At 45.0% G+C, this 15,308-nt stretch overlaps 1 protein-coding gene across 2 annotated transcripts in view; it reads left to right on the forward strand.

Annotated features, from left to right (window-relative positions):
- Positions 1-15,308, forward strand: part of DPF3 (double PHD fingers 3) — a 244,816-nt gene that overhangs the window by 182,372 nt on the left and 47,136 nt on the right. The window contains exons 8-9 of one of the 2 annotated variants that reach the window (XR_015768484.1): positions 6,254-6,382; positions 9,371-10,779. Coding sequence is in view for 1 of the 2 variants with exons in the window: in XM_088024537.1 (XP_087880663.1) it covers positions 6,254-6,382 (129 nt within the window). In the remaining variant the exon portion in view is untranslated. The remainder of the gene's footprint in view (positions 1-6,253; positions 6,383-9,370; positions 10,780-15,308) is intronic. The other variant, XM_088024537.1, reaches the window with a different exon arrangement.

Raw genomic sequence — 15,308 nt, forward strand, 5'->3', positions numbered from 1 at the left:
ATTCCACCATTAAAGACAGTGCTCCTGCCCTCAGGGAGCTCGCGGCAGACGGGGGGAGAGACACAACTCAGTGATGAGAGGCTGAGCTCCTCTGGGTTTGGGAGTCCTCCCTTTTCTGATTCTACCTTCACCCTATTATAATCATCAAATCATAGGCCGGAAAGAGACCTTCAGACTTATGGGCCCTAGCATATATTCTCTTGCCACTAACTAGGCATGCACTCCACCCCAGGGCCCGAGGCCTCTTCAGAGAAGCCCACTCCTCCTACTGTGCCTTTGTTTGACCGGCTCTGCTCCCTGCTTTCCTGCAAGCACGCTCTGCCATTTCAGCTCGTTCTTTCTCATGTTGTCCTGAACACCACGGACCATGGCGAATTTAGGCCCATCCATAAACTTGAAGACTTACTGAATCAGCCCTTGGCCTTCGTCTCTGCCGCTGGACTAATCTCAGGGCCTGGAATCACTCTGCATTAGCAGCCCCGCCTCCTTCATCCTCACCTACATTCACGTTGTCCCTGGTGCTAGGTGGCATGATGGCCGGTGAGGGAGAGCGAGGTCTCTGCCCATGAGCACTCGGGCGGCCCAACGGGTGGGTGGGAAGTGGCCCCTGGTGTCCGTTTCCCTGCTGGGCTCTGCAGTCCCCTTGCTTTTTCACAGGCGGGGAGGTAGGCCTCCCTGGTCTTCCTTCTGGAGCGCTGGGGTGGGGCCTAAGCTGCTGTTAGTGACCAAGAAGAACGGGCCTGAATGGAATCCCAACGTTTTTATTCCTTGGATCTGTAGGATTTATTTTTTCATCAGTTATAAGGAAACAGTGAAAAAAGGTGTCAGGCCTTGGGGATAATTTATATGAGTAAACACGTAAGGAGTAGGGTGAGCAAGAGCATGAGAATTAAGGCCATTTATCCAGGCTTTGAGGCTCTGTTTGCCCTCTGGTCCAGCCTTCTCCACGGTCTTTATTTTGCTCCTTTAACCCTCTCCTTGCCCCGCTCCGTGTGGGCCCACGCAGAGCTCTGTGTTGCTGCCCCCGTGCCCTCCCGCTCCCTGCGCCTCCCACGGCCCTCATTAAAGGCTGGGTACAAGGGAGCGGGCTGTGGTGGTGGCCTCCAGCTGAGGCCTGCTTGCTGATTCTGAAGGGAAGGCACATTGGCTTCCACCCTCCCTCCTTGCCTTCCCTTCCTTCTCTCGTCCTGGCCCGTGTGTGTGTGTGTGTGTGTGTGTGTGTGTGTGTGTGTGTGTGTGTGTGTGTGTGTGTATGTGTGTGTGTCTCCTGTGTGGCCAGCCTGGGGCTGCCTTTCTGTGTTCCCTCTTTCCTCTCCCCTTTTCTTTCCTCCATCCTCTGAAGATGCGCTCTGCACAGCCAAGTGGCACCGGCTAGGATGCTTTACACTTGAGAGATGAAGTAATAACAGGTGGCAAGACCAGAGGCTGCCGGAGCCCAGGATTCCGGTTGCCATGGAAACAGGTCAGCCCTGTGGAGGGATGGGAACTGTCAGCCGTGGAGGGTGGTGGGGGAGCCAGTGAGAGGGGGCGAGGAGAGGCAAGGCTCCTCCTGGAGGGCTCTTCTCACTGCCCCCCCTGCTCCCCAAGGGCCACACACCCCAACTCGCAGGCCCTGGAAGAAAGAACTGCTGGGCGGCACGGCTGGGTGGTGGGCACGGAGCATGGTCGTGTGCTTGTGCACACCAGGCCCTGGCAGGCGGTCTGAGCGTCTGCTCAGGATGTGAAGTCATGCTTTTGTGGATGTGCCATTGGGGTGGGGGGGGCGGCTAAACTTCTGGCTTGCTTCCGATTTCCCTAGGACACTTGGGACGCAGCTTCGGTCTTGGCAGAACCAGATGAGGGGCTGTTGCTTGGTGGCCAGACTGTCCTTGCCACTCCTTCTTTTCTTGAGTGGCAGGCGTATCGCCGCAGAGATCAGACTGAAAGGGAAAGACAGTCCTGTCTAGGTGGTAGTTTTGTGGAAGATTTGGGGCCTTGTTTGCCAGAAACACATGGCCTGATTAAAGTGTACACTAATACCTTTACTGAGTGTGATGGTGGGGCTGTTTGGGGCCTGGCTTTTCCTTTCTCTTGGTTTGATTTGAATGCTCCCTCCTATCTTCTGTTTATTTATTCGTGTGTGTGTGTGTGTGTGTGTGTTTCTTCATGAACTTTGTTCTTGATTTCCATTTTTCCCCGCTTTGAACTTTGTCGAGTTATCTCCCCCAGGTCAATTCCTAAACGCTTAAGGCTCACTTTATTTTCTCAGCAGCTTCCTTGTATCTCTTATATGATCTCAGCCCATGGACATTAATCAACAGAAAACCAGATCCATCATTATGGACGCTGCCATCGAGATACCACTCAGGTCTTTGCCCTCCTGTTGTCTTATTCTATAAAGTGGGACTCCATTTCCCTCTCTATTTAAATCCCTCTTGCAAGGTCTGTGTGAGCTTCCTATTTATAGTAAAACCCTTTTTATAATGATCTCATACATGGTATCAGGAAATCACTCATGGCTGGGTCAGGCCATAGGCCAGTATAGTTGTGGTGTAAGCTTTACTTAAAAGAAAAAAATTCCTTCCAGAGCCTCTGGAATTCTCTGGAGAAGTCTTTTCACAGAGTATGTGACAATAAACAGGATCACCCAGGATGGATTACTGTGGGAGGGACATGAAATTTAAGTTCAAAGGGAATTTCTGTTTTTATCAGGCCAGTCTCAATCATTTTTATCCCTTTGGGCTTCCTAAATGACGTGTTGGGTGAATCAAGTTGACTCTAAAGAGATTTATGAAATATTTTATATGCGAGGTATGGCCAGGAAGTGTTTGCCTCTGGGCTTTCCAGGAGGCAGACAGTCTCTGGGGACATAGAAAACCCAAAGGTGAAGCCAGCCCCATAATCCCTTTGGGTTTCAGTTATGTCATCTTCAAACAATCCCCACTTCACAACGTTTTTGTGAGAATCAGTGAAACAACATATGTAAAGCATCCAGTGGAAGGTCTGTCACAGTTTTGTAGTGTAAGAAATGTCTGCTTCTTTTTCTTTTCAAGAAACCGTTGAATAAGAGGGAGGCTGTATGGGTAGGAGCAACCTGGACAATGAATTGTAGTCTTATCCTTTCTTATATATTTGTGTACACCACCCGCTCTTGTTTACTCTGGGAGCTAGACATGACACCAGGCCGGATGACTGACCAATCCAGCTGGACATGGACCAGCACTTCTCTCTGAGGACTTGGGAAATAAACCATGTAGTGAATGATAGTCAGAGTGACTCTACCACAGGGAAAGCAAACACAGTGCTCTGTCCCCACCAGGAGGGATGTCCCAGGGGTGTCACTGGGCTGTCTACTCACATCTGCCATCCTTTCTAAGCCATTCATCCTCTGCATCGTGGTTAACCATTTCCTGTGTGCAGGGCATTCAGGTATTCCAGTGATGAGTTAGACATGGTGCCCAACCTGAAGGAGGAGATCATTTAGTACAGGGAGTTGAGGCAGGTACACACGGGTATGAACAAGAGAAGGGTCATAAAAGTGATGTCAGCAGAGTGCCCTCCCCAAGGCCTGACTGATCTTTCTGGCTGGGGAATTGGGAGAACTCTATGGGAAAACTCTCACCCTGAAACCAATCCTAAATACCAAAACGTATAAGAGAACCAGATGCAGAAGCTTCTGATTAGTCTATCCCACACCTTTGACCAAGATGAAAGGAAGCTCTGAGTTCACTATTATGAGAAGAGTGTAGGATTTTGCCAAAAATGAAGCGTAACTCTTCACTGTCACTTTCTCTACTGGGTCATTGCTAGACTAAAATCGTACCCCTCCCCTCTCCCCAGCAATGACATGTCACATCTCCACACAGCGGGGCCTACAACTGGGGTCTTAGCACCTTCTTCACCCCCTTGGCCAGGCCCTTTGTATGGCCAGCAACCAATACAAATATATGTGGGGATTCTGCTCTGATTCCGTCTTCTCAGAAATTTCTCTTCATTAGATGAATTAAATTCTGTTCCTTTGGTCTTTTTACACAGGACCAATTTCTCTATCACTACCTGCTTTGCCCTACTAGATCATTTCTGAATTTTTAACTTCTTGTAGTATTGGAGTCCCTGATTCAATGAAGGCATTCTACCGATGATCTCTTGGTGGGAAAGACTGTGAAGAATTACCCGGGAGTTCTTATACTCTATTCTACTTCATCCTCATAAATCACAAGGCATACACTGTGTTGGAGAAAACCAGATTCTTTGGTTGCTTAAAGATTTTGTGAAAGGAGAGAAAATCTGACATAATAGGAAGTCCCTAAAAGAACAGGAGAGACAGATGGTGAGGCTGGGGCTCCTGAGACTTTTAGTGGTATGATACACGGGGACGTCTTTGATCGCTTTTCATGTGGGAAGCTATCTGAGTTGTGATTGGCATCTCCATATTTTCTTTCTAGTTCCTATCACTTTGGTTTACACTCAGCCCCGAAATTTCATATACCCTACTTCTTCCTGTTCACCTTTTGATTGCGTTCTAGGATAGTCTCTTAATGAGAAAACCCTGAGTTTATTTGCTTCATAGACATGCTTTGATTTTTCTTAAGAGAGTTCTAGAAATGTTGGAAGATGGCAAGTGAGAGAGAAGGATGAAAGGAGCTTTCCTCTGGATTTGGGCAACGAAAATTTTAGAGTACAATTTTTGTAGGTGTACTGATTTTGGAGATTATTTGCAAAACCGTTCTTTATGACCTGTGATGTCTTTGAGATGCAGTGAGTGATGAAGAAAAAACCCACACTCAAGAGGCCACAGGGTGCGGTCAGCTCCTCCGTCTGACCCCAACAGCCAACACCTTTTTTTGCGGGGAGTTGTCTGCCTCCCTGAAGATGAAAATCAATGACTTAGAAACTGATTAAACAATCCAAATAGCAACTGATAAATGGATTAACTCTCTATAATGTAATTCTGCGAGCTTTTGTCTTCTGCCTTCCCCAGGTAAGTTTTTCTATTCCTGGAGGCAAAGCAGAGGCATGGAGGAAGTGAAGGCCAGAGGGAATCATATTAAAGTGGGTGAATCCGTTTATCACTTACTGTCTGGATGGTATTTCTGCTCACATATCTGCTTCCTTTTACAGATTTGTACCCTACGGGACCCTGATTAATGTTAGCCAGTAAATAATGAAAGATAGCAGCAGACATTGGGTATAGTGAGGAGGAAGATACCCCTGTGGTTTAGGCTGATCCCATAAACAGACAGACTTTTCTTCTTAGTTGCAAACAGGGAGTATTCATGTGACAAAGAAATCTCCACAATAGGGATCGAAAAGCAAGAGAATGGAGGCATTTCTCCCCATGCAAAGAAACCTGTCCAAGCTTTTTCAGCCAGCCCCTAGGAACTGAGAATGATTTCAGTGCTTGAGAATATGTGCTGTTCGCACAAGCTTTGTTTTTAAGATCATGTCCCAAGATTTTTCTTTGCCTTTGGATAAGGACCTTTGGCAGGGGTGGCTTACAAAGATCTTAAGCCTTAAGGCACACTCACAAACTCACCATTCAACTTGTCTTTGGCATGAGGCTGAGCTGAGTGCTCAGCTCTGATTCTAGGCCCTTGAGGTCTGCTGATTAACTAGTCCTGGGTTCTCTCCATACATGCGAGTCTGACTTTAGGGAGATGAGGCTGAACAAGAGTGGACACTTGTGTACCTGCCAAGATGTTCATCAGAGTCCCCAGAAGCATCTTCAGTGTCCTTTCTGGAAATGACTATTATCAGTGCTTCTTTGTTTTCATTTTCAGGGACAGAAGGAGTATCTCCCAAACAAGAGCATCTTTCCCAGGGGAAAGGCCTAGGCTTTGCCCATTCTCTCTCCCTCTCATCCCACCGCTGGTTATGGTTACTACCTGCTATTTGAAGCCTAAGCCCCAAGAGCTGGTTGTTCAGGGATGAGAGAAGTTTACTTGACTAGTAGGCCTTCTGGATGCTTTGCTCATCCAGGGAATGCAATCTGAGGAGCAAGGTAGTTTCTGTAAAAACACCGAGATGGGTTTTGCAAAAATTGCCGAAATTAAACTAAATTCTGGATGGCTTGCAAGAGATTAGAACTTTTGAGCTGAAGAGGATCAAAAAGAAAACTTAGCCCAATTTAACAACTTGGTTGTAACGAAACCTCGCGTTCTAGACTTGATATTCTTTCTAGAACAGATTCTGCCACTCCGTGGGAGTTAAAGGGCCAGTAGAAACTCATGTCAGCCTAAAATCAGATTTCTTTTTATTTTTAATGTTTCTATAGCCCAGAAAGGACCGGATGGGACAGTCATTCCCAACAACTACTGTGACTTCTGCTTGGGGGGCTCTAATATGAACAAGAAGAGTGGGCGGCCTGAAGAGCTGGTATCCTGTGCAGACTGTGGACGATCTGGTGAGTGTGGCCCCTTCTTGCATCTGTGCCCATAGACCAGGAGCTGTTCCACTTGCATGCCTCCGCCATCTTGTGTGGGGGCTGAAGGGTGGAGTGGAGAAGACACGGTGGTGATTTTGGGTGGAGAGGAGTTTTCAGGTCATTTTGATATTTTTCTTCTTTGAGTCTTAAGAACCAAAAGTTGTGCCCTGGGCTGTAGGAAGAGGGGAAAGGAGCTTTTGGCTTATGTCTGGCCTCTCCACGAGGTGGTTATTTCTTTGTGTGTATTGTGGCACACAACAGTGAGGTAGTATCTAAGAAACACCTGGAGACACAAGCAACATGCTTCCTCGTATCAGATGGTGTGCACCTAGCAAAGAGATGTGTGTGTTCTATGGAAGTGCCTAGGGCATCCTGGAAGAGTATGGAAACATGAATGTAGGGAGAACAGCCACATCTTGAACTGTGGGAGTCTGAGGCCCCAGGGCTCATGGGCACCTGCATAAAGACCACCTCCATTGGCCACTCATCCCATTTTCCCATATAAAACCGACAAAAGAGACCCTGATAGATCAACGGGGCCAAAAGGCAGGTGTTCTCAGGGCTGATCTGGAGTTGACTTGGCATGTTTTGTAATTTTCATCTTTGACCTCTCCAAAGACTAAAATGACAAAAACAGATTTGGGTCTTGTTCTCTCATTCTTAAACTGAGTTCAGGCCTTCAAAGTTTTGTTCAAGATGTTTCATTTTGCAATTCTAACCAAACCATTATCTTTGGCTAGTCGTGGTTGGTTGGTGAGACCTATTTTTCATGTTGTTTGATATGTCAGTGAAGTCAAAGCACGAGGCAGGGAGGAGAAATGATCTCAGCTTCATCTTTAGTCTGGCCCAGTGCTGACTAGTGGGTGAGATGCTGTTCAGCTGGGTGGTTGGTGTAGCAGTGAGAAGCCATTGCTCCTTCCCATATTTCTCCCACGGTCTTTTCTGCTCTGAGGCCCAGGAGACAGACTGAGGTGACCGCACCTGAGTTTACTGTAACAACTCAGTTCTTCCCTTGCTTTGCTTGCAAACCTGAACTTCAGTCTTTTTATATTTGTTTTTGGGGTTGTTTAGGGTTCCAGACTGACTTGAGTAGCAAATCAGTAATTGGAAAAGGACTGTGGTCTCTAGTGCACATACCCTCAGCAGTGAGCTCTTAAGGACCTGACTGGGTTGGCCCATCCATGTTCATTTGTTTTCCAAACATGATACCTAACGTTGAACTCTTTACTCTGCCGGTGCTAGCTGAGAGGAGAGGGCTCATGTGACAGTGCACTCTGGGTTTTAAATACTTTAAAGAAAATGAATAGTTTTAGACATAATTAAAGAAAATGAAACAAGTGAAATTCAATTCAGTGTTTTTTAAAAGCAAATGATCGGACAAAATCTCTATCGCCAGAAGCAAAGTCACCTGGTGGAGTGATATTCTAGGCAGAACGTGATGGACTGTTATGGGTTTGGGGTGCATTAGAGAGGGCAGCTTCAGAATGCTCACTGCAAGCTGCTTGGCTCTTCTCCTTTTCTTCCCTACAAACGACGGGGTACTTGGATCTGATCCACGGGGGACCAGACGTGGGCAGTTCGTATTGTCTATCCAAAGCCTCTCTCCTCCCAGCCTTTATTCAGCATTCCTACCACCGCCTCCCCCCCCCCCCCCCCCCCCGCCCAAGATCTGTCTGCTATGTGACTCAGGGGCTATTTGATACCAGCCTAGGTGTTCTCATTGCATTTGCCAATTTTGGTGGATGATTTAGTCAAGGTCTGACTCCGATGCTCTTGAAATAGTCACTACCTTGGGAATAAACAGGCGGCATTAGCCCACGAGACATGCTCGTGAAGGCAGGTGGGCGAATATTTCTCTAGGGTCTCCTTGGAATCCTTCCAAGGAAGAGTGTGAAGCTCAGAAAAACTGTCTTTCCCTTCCCATCTTCCCCGCTACCTCTGTTTCTTGGGGAGAAAATGAGATTCCTGAAATTGACACCATAAGTGAAACATTGTGACCTCATTCGGGGGTGGTCCTGGGGCCCATTTACAGTGTGAATAAGTTTAAACCGGAGTTTTCTGGATTTCAGGATACTGTATTTTATTAGGCTTCGAAACCCCTATTTCCTGCTTTTTTAGTGCTCTGAGTTAGATTTGACAACTCTGGACCTTCTGGAGTAATTAAGACCGGGGCGTGTTTCGTGGCTGTAGTGTGTGTGTGCGCGTGTGCATGCACGCGCGCGCGCGCGTGTGTGTGTGTGCGTGTACGTGTGTGCACACACAGGTGTGTATGTGCACGCACATGTATGCGGATGCAGATCATCGAAATTTCCTCTAGTCGTTAAAGAAAACAAAAGACTCTTTTGTTGCCTACCGCTTATCAGACTTTCTAACTTCTCGCTTTCAGTGCAAATGAACTATGTGGTGTAAGGGCAGAATTGAAAGGGTGCCATAAGAATGGGATTAGAAATGGGTAAAAATAAAAATAAAACGGATGGAGGCTTAACCACCTTGAATGGGTTATCTGACAGTAATACCTTTGTAAAGCTGACTGTCAAAGTGAAGGACAAACAGTGTTCAAAGAAACACCAACCGAAAACACCAAAGAAATACCAACCAGGCTTAAAAACCACCAAGGCAACTCATTGTCTGGGGCAGGGTTGAGCAGGCGTGCATGCGTATGTGTGCAGACGGAAGCGGAGAAAGAAAGACCACGGTTGAATCTGTCGCTGTCAGAGCTGTGGACATATGCATTATGGTAGAGATGATGTCTTTCTGGGGAGGGAGGAATCCTTTTCCCTGGAAATGTTGGCTTTGTCCCGTTACCCTGAATCCCTGTCACCAGGTGATGCACCCAGCTAATCCCTTTTGGTGTGAAATGGTTTTTGGTCTTGCTATTAAGAGTAACATTGTAAGAATGTAATAAGAATATTAATAATGCTGTCTGTTGCTTAACCCATGTGCTGATATATTCATCATACATGTCAGCTCATTTGGGAGGAGAAGGCAGGAAGGAGGAGGCAGCGGCCGCAGCACGCACCACGGAGGACTTATTCGGTTCCACGTCAGAAAGTGACACGTCAACTTTCCACGGCTTTGATGAGGACGATTTGGAAGAGCCTCGCTCCTGCCGAGGACGCCGCAGTGGCCGGGGTTCGCCCACAGCAGATAAAAAGGGCAGTTGCTAAACCCACGGAACAGACTCTCTGGGCGACTAGCTGTCACCCTCTGACTTTGGTCATTATTCTGGGTCTGATATATATTTTTTTTAAATGAAAGTCAACTTTAGGTTTTCCCTTCATCTTTGCTTTTTCCTCTCTCCTTCCACACGCATCCTCTCCCCCGCCCCCCGTTTTGGGTATGTACAACAGAAGCACAAACTCCTGAAACAAAGCAGAACAAAAGAGCAGAATGACAGTCCTTCAGAGAGATGGCATTGGGACGTACTGTTAATTTTCCGTAGAAATGGGAAGTTAGGTGGATTGTCTCTCTTTGGGGATGGGTGGTGGGGATCTTTTTGACTTGAGCAGAGTCGATTTCCTCAGTTTTCCTATTTATTGGCAAAATGAAGAGAGGAGGAACATTGGGTTTGAAAACAACAAATAACATTAAAAATGATTATTTATGTATTCTAGCTATTATTAGAAATGGACCTTTTTTTTTGAGAGAGAGAGAGAGAGAGAGAGAGAAAGCAAATCAAAGCAATTGAAGTGATATCCTGCTTGGGAGAGAGCCGCTGGGGGAGGGATTGATTCAAGGACACCTAGTCGGGAGGATTTCCTCGCTGGGAGATGATGGTGCTTTCTGTACCCCACGGAGTGTGTGGCTCCCTACGGCAGACCCCTTCCCCATTTCTGCTCCCTAACCTTTCCATCTTCCTCCCTGCTTGTGAGAAAATGTCAGCAGCTCCTGGGAAGTCTGGGCCTCCGCGTGTGGCCTCCCTCCAGTGCCTGGGCCCTGACTCCAGCACCTCCCGGGCTCCTCCCCTCCACCAGCATAGCTGCTGTGGTGTAGTCGCTGGGCTTCTCCTCACTTTCCTCCTGGCGAAGAGCAATTTCCAAATGCAGGAATGGAATATAAACAGAAAGTCATGGACTCAGCAGTGACAAAGCAAGCCGAGGCCGTGCTCATGGAAGGAAGAATGATACCTCACAGTATATGTCCCTCTCCCCTGGCCCCTGTTGACAAACATAAATTCCCGTTGGATGATCAAGTCTCCCGTGTTTCTTCCTCTATTTTTTTTTATAGTGCCCTCCAGGCACCTTGTTTTATGTTTCCAATAGCACCTCCTGAAATAAACCAAAGCAACACTTGCTCAAGGTCCCTGGGCGATGGAGAAGACCATCCACCTTGTTGGCAGTCCCAAGAATGAACAGCTGTGCAGTCCTAGTCAAAAGGTATGTGTTGGCTGGCCTGGCTTACAGGGAGGGCAAAACCATCGTAGTTGTTTTTTTTTTGGTGGTTGTTTTTGTTCTTTCTTTCTTTCTTTCTTTCTTTCTTTCTTTCTTTCTTTCTTTCTTTTTCTTTCTTTTCTTTTCTTTTTTCTTTTGTCTTTTCTTTTGTCTTCTTTCTTTCCTTTTCCACCCCTGGCTTGTCTTTTGTTTTCCTGGGTTCACACCACCTTATTAGTGTGGGCCTGGCTACCGGTGTGGAGTGTCTTCCCTCAGCTTTCTGTGTGTGCATGCTTACCCACGTGGGCCTGGACCTAGTGTGGCAACCGAGGCTTGCTTGGACTATGGGAGGGACCCTGTGTGGAGAATGGTGGGCTTCTGGCTTCTGGCTTCAACCATAAGAGAAAATGGCTGGGGCAGTGCTTGGCTCACGCTGCCTCCCTTGGCTGTACCTGGTGGGTGGAGTCCAGGGATCTGAGGTCGGAGCTGGCTACTGTACTTGGGTGGAAGGAGAGAGTTTGGCTACATGGGGTCTGCATGTCTAGGGTGGTATTCCTTGCTCCACGGACCAACTTAATAGCCAAGGGGTTGTGTCCAAATTAAAGAGGATCTCTGATTAGGAAAACACTCAACTGCGCAGATCTGAAGATTCTAAACTTCCTCTAAGTGTGGTCAGGGTCTCTGGCCTCCATGAGAGCACAGGTCCAGAGACATGGGCGCTGCTATTTGGCTTGGGTTGGGAGAGCCAAGTAGCCACCCAGGCAACAGGCTGCTTGTAAGTGTCTGGGAAGATCTACTTTGACAATCCGGGCTTTGCAAATCTCCATGAATGAGACCTCTCATTAAAATAACAAACCCACTGAACAAAAGCAAAGACTAAGCAAAGAAACCCACAAATGGACTCTTTGTGCTTCCCTGGTAGCCTGAGACAGAAAGAACTTCTACTTTTCTCCTGCTTGAAATGTGTAAGTGCTGGCCTGGGCATTTGCTCTCAGTTGTGAGATAATGAAAGGAACAACCTCACCCACTTTGGGGATGTTCTGCCTAATCTGTATGTGGCCCTGCTCCTAGCAAATATGGCATAAACCTCCCATGTTGTAATATTCCTGCATGCTCACCTGTGTGAAAAAGCCCATATGGTCGGCTCCAGTTGATTTCTGCTAAGGGGATACAACCTGCTCTTGCTGTCATTCTCCTTATCATCTGTTCTGTTGCTTTGACTTAGATGTTGGATTCACAGCATTGCGACTTGCTCTCATTGATGAAGTGTGAGCTTCTCTGTTAATAAAAATATGTCCAGCCAATCTATATGATCTTTCAAAATCTGTGTAGTTGTTTGTAGTCCTAACATTTTCAATGACAGCTTGCCTTTGAACTTGAAATTAAAAAAAAAAAAAATCTACTTAATTTGAATTATAAAAAGCCACCTAATTTCAGAGTCTAGCTTGGGATTCTGAAGAACCAAAATGAAGACCTGTCTAAACAAGGCAGTCTCCCATGGAAAGATTTATCCGAGGATGGCTAAATGCTTCTCTATTTTAATTTTATGAGCAGAGCTTGATCTTCAGTTTCTCCTTTTGGGGGTAGTAGATGTCCTCATCTTTCTCAGTTGGTGTAGCCAACCGAGCATAATAATGTATCCTAGCATGGCCTGAGCACCTTGTCGCACCTTGCTTATAGCATCTGTCAGATTTTAAATCCTTTAAAAAAACAAAAAGGAACTGGAGGAGACTTCGAAGATGATCAAGTTCAAATTTTCCACTTTTCTGTTGAGAAAGATCAATCCAGAGAGGTTGAGTGAGGTTTGAGGGAGTGGAATGAACGTGGCTTTGAAGACAAATGTCTTAAGGTGAAGGAAGGAAACTCAGAGGAGGCACAGGAGAGGAAGCTGGCTGTCTTGGGTTTCCAGATGCCTGCATGGTTGATGTTCTACCTCTATCCCCCTTTCTCCATATAACAACTGCCAACATTTATGTACCAGGCATTGTTCTGAGTGCTTTCCCTAGGACAGTTCATTTAATGTACCTAAGGCCTCACAGTTAATAAGGAGCCAGCTTTTGATCCCTGGCAACCTGACTCCAGGACCTGTATTCCTTTATTATTGTTCTGTGCTGCCACTTGCATGGTCCTGTATATGGAATATAGGAATATATTAAATACATATATATTAAAAAAATTTTATTTATAATTTTTAAAAGTTTGGGTATCATTAGTTTATTATAAAAGAGAAACATGGAAATTCTTTACATGATGTAAGCTTTCAGAACTTCAGTGGAATGGGCAGCTTCCTGTGATGCCATTTCAATAGTGATTTTTTTCAATCTACGTACTTCCCGACAATGTCACCCATCGTCTCTAAATAAAAAGTAATCCTTGTCATCTAGAACTACTTTGGCGCCTCTGTATTCTGGGAGAAGAACTTTATTTCACACTTTCATGCTAACTGGTTGAATCTCTCCACCCTTTCCTTTAGAGCCCAATCCAACAAGCTACTACAGTTGCTTGCAATACATTTCCTTGAGATTTTTCTGCAATCATAATGCTTCTTTTGGTTATGGTTTCGGCTGCACTTCTTTCAACTAATACTCCTTTTCCAACTAATACTTGGTCAAAGAGGGGAAGATATAGATAGGTAGGTAGGTAGATTGGTATCCCTCGCTTTTTCTCAGGTCCAATCAAAGAAAGGGGTATTGTAATGAATATAACTTTAAAAGATAACCTTATTAAAAGCAATTTTAAAACTGAAGAGTAAACAACTAGGTCCCAAAAAGACAATTCCGATTAAATTTCTATGCTGAATATTGCCGAGAGCTCATCTTCTAAATCATCATTTCTAGACATTCCCTACTGACTGACACCTATTAGGAACGAAGACTTTTTTGTGTGTGTGTGTGTGTGCATGACCTCAGGAGTTGCAAGAGCTGTGCCTGCAGTCAACACATCTATCGTTTTGTTGCTGCTCTTGTTAAATAAGTATCACTACTCAAATTCAATATAAAAGAAATTAGAGTCATCAAGATGATAATCAAAGATCTGACTAGTATCCTTTGTCCTCAGCTCAGGAAAGCACCACCCAAAATGCTTTAGACATGTCACCAAATTTTCTGAGTCTTAGCCCAAAGACAGGAGAACCGAAGATACAGAACTTTCTAAATTTGTTACAAACTTCCAATCCCCTGGGGAGAACTGTTGATGTAAAAGTGATGACTGTTGTTGTCTATCTGATTTTTTTTTTTCCCACCTAGAACAATCTAATCCTTTATTCCTGTTATTGAGACTGTGTAGAGATCAGGTCCCGTAATCTGTAACACTGGGAGTGAGAAATATGCATTTAATTTTTTAAAGGTACTTTAAAGTCAGTAATGCAATTTGCTACTGGTATTTTAGAGAGAAGGATTTAATAAAAATATGATGTTCACATCAATTGTACCCCTTTAAACCTTCCTGCTTACTTGGTATCTCTCTATGCACCTAATGGGCTGCAGCCTGATATTGCCTTTAGATAGCACTTGAGGGAACACAAGATCATTACTCGGGGAGAGAACTAAAAGCTGTTTGGAGGTACTCACTCCATGGTGGAATAAAATTAATTAATATTATCCCAATATGCCTCCTGTTACATCTGATGAATATGATCTTAAACTTGTACTTACAGTTTGAGCAGCCTCACCAGGCTCAGTAAGTGGTTATTTGGGTCTTCTAATAATCTTTGCCCAGTCTATACTGACTTCTCCATAGATCGTATTTTGAGATTTATTGAGTAAAATGAGTAAAGCTTTTGAGGTCTTTCATTCAAGACCTCATTGGATTGAGAGGAGGTATTTGATGCTATAAAAACAAAATAAAACAAAACAAATTCACATTAGATTCCTGCTGAGAAATAGCAATGTTGAAGTCCTTGTGAACTTTCCCAAGGAACTAAGGTTGAGCTTCTTACATGGGCAATGTTTTGGTGGTGATATTGGGGTGGGGGTGAGGGTGGGAGGGGTGAGGTGACAGGGAGTGAACACTTCACATGCCTAGTGCTTCTAACACTGAAGAATTGAATTATATGATACTGTTTTGCTCAATAAAAGTGATTTCTGACCATTTTCTCAAAATAACAGTACAGGAAAAACCATTCTGCTTGATTGATTTACAAAATAGCTGAGAATGATGGAAGAACACTGTCAGAACTGAATTATTAGCTAAAAAGCATTGGCAGTTAGGTTCTCAAAGTATCTCCATACTGGCACTCAACCAATGACTAAGGCTTAAAAATTGTTAATTTTGAAATAATTTCAGATTTATAAGAAACTCACACAAATAATACAAAGAGTTCCTATGTACGCTTTACTTAGATTCTTCAAATAATCTCAATAAAATGATCACGATCAGGAAATTAATATTGATGCAATACTTCCCAGTCTATAGACCTTATTCATATTGTGCCAGGGGTCTCACTAGTTATGCCCTTTTTCTGGTCCAGGATTCATCTAGGATCACATGTCGTATTTAGTTGTCATGTCCTCTTAAAGCCCTTTAATCTGGAGTAG

The sequence above is a fragment of the Eumetopias jubatus genome, unplaced genomic scaffold (assembly GCF_037043125.1).
Source record: "Eumetopias jubatus isolate StellerSeaLion01/CBP00866 unplaced genomic scaffold, mEumJub1_p1.0 scaffold_7, whole genome shotgun sequence".
In the NCBI taxonomy this organism is placed as follows: Eukaryota; Metazoa; Chordata; class Mammalia; order Carnivora; family Otariidae; genus Eumetopias; species Eumetopias jubatus.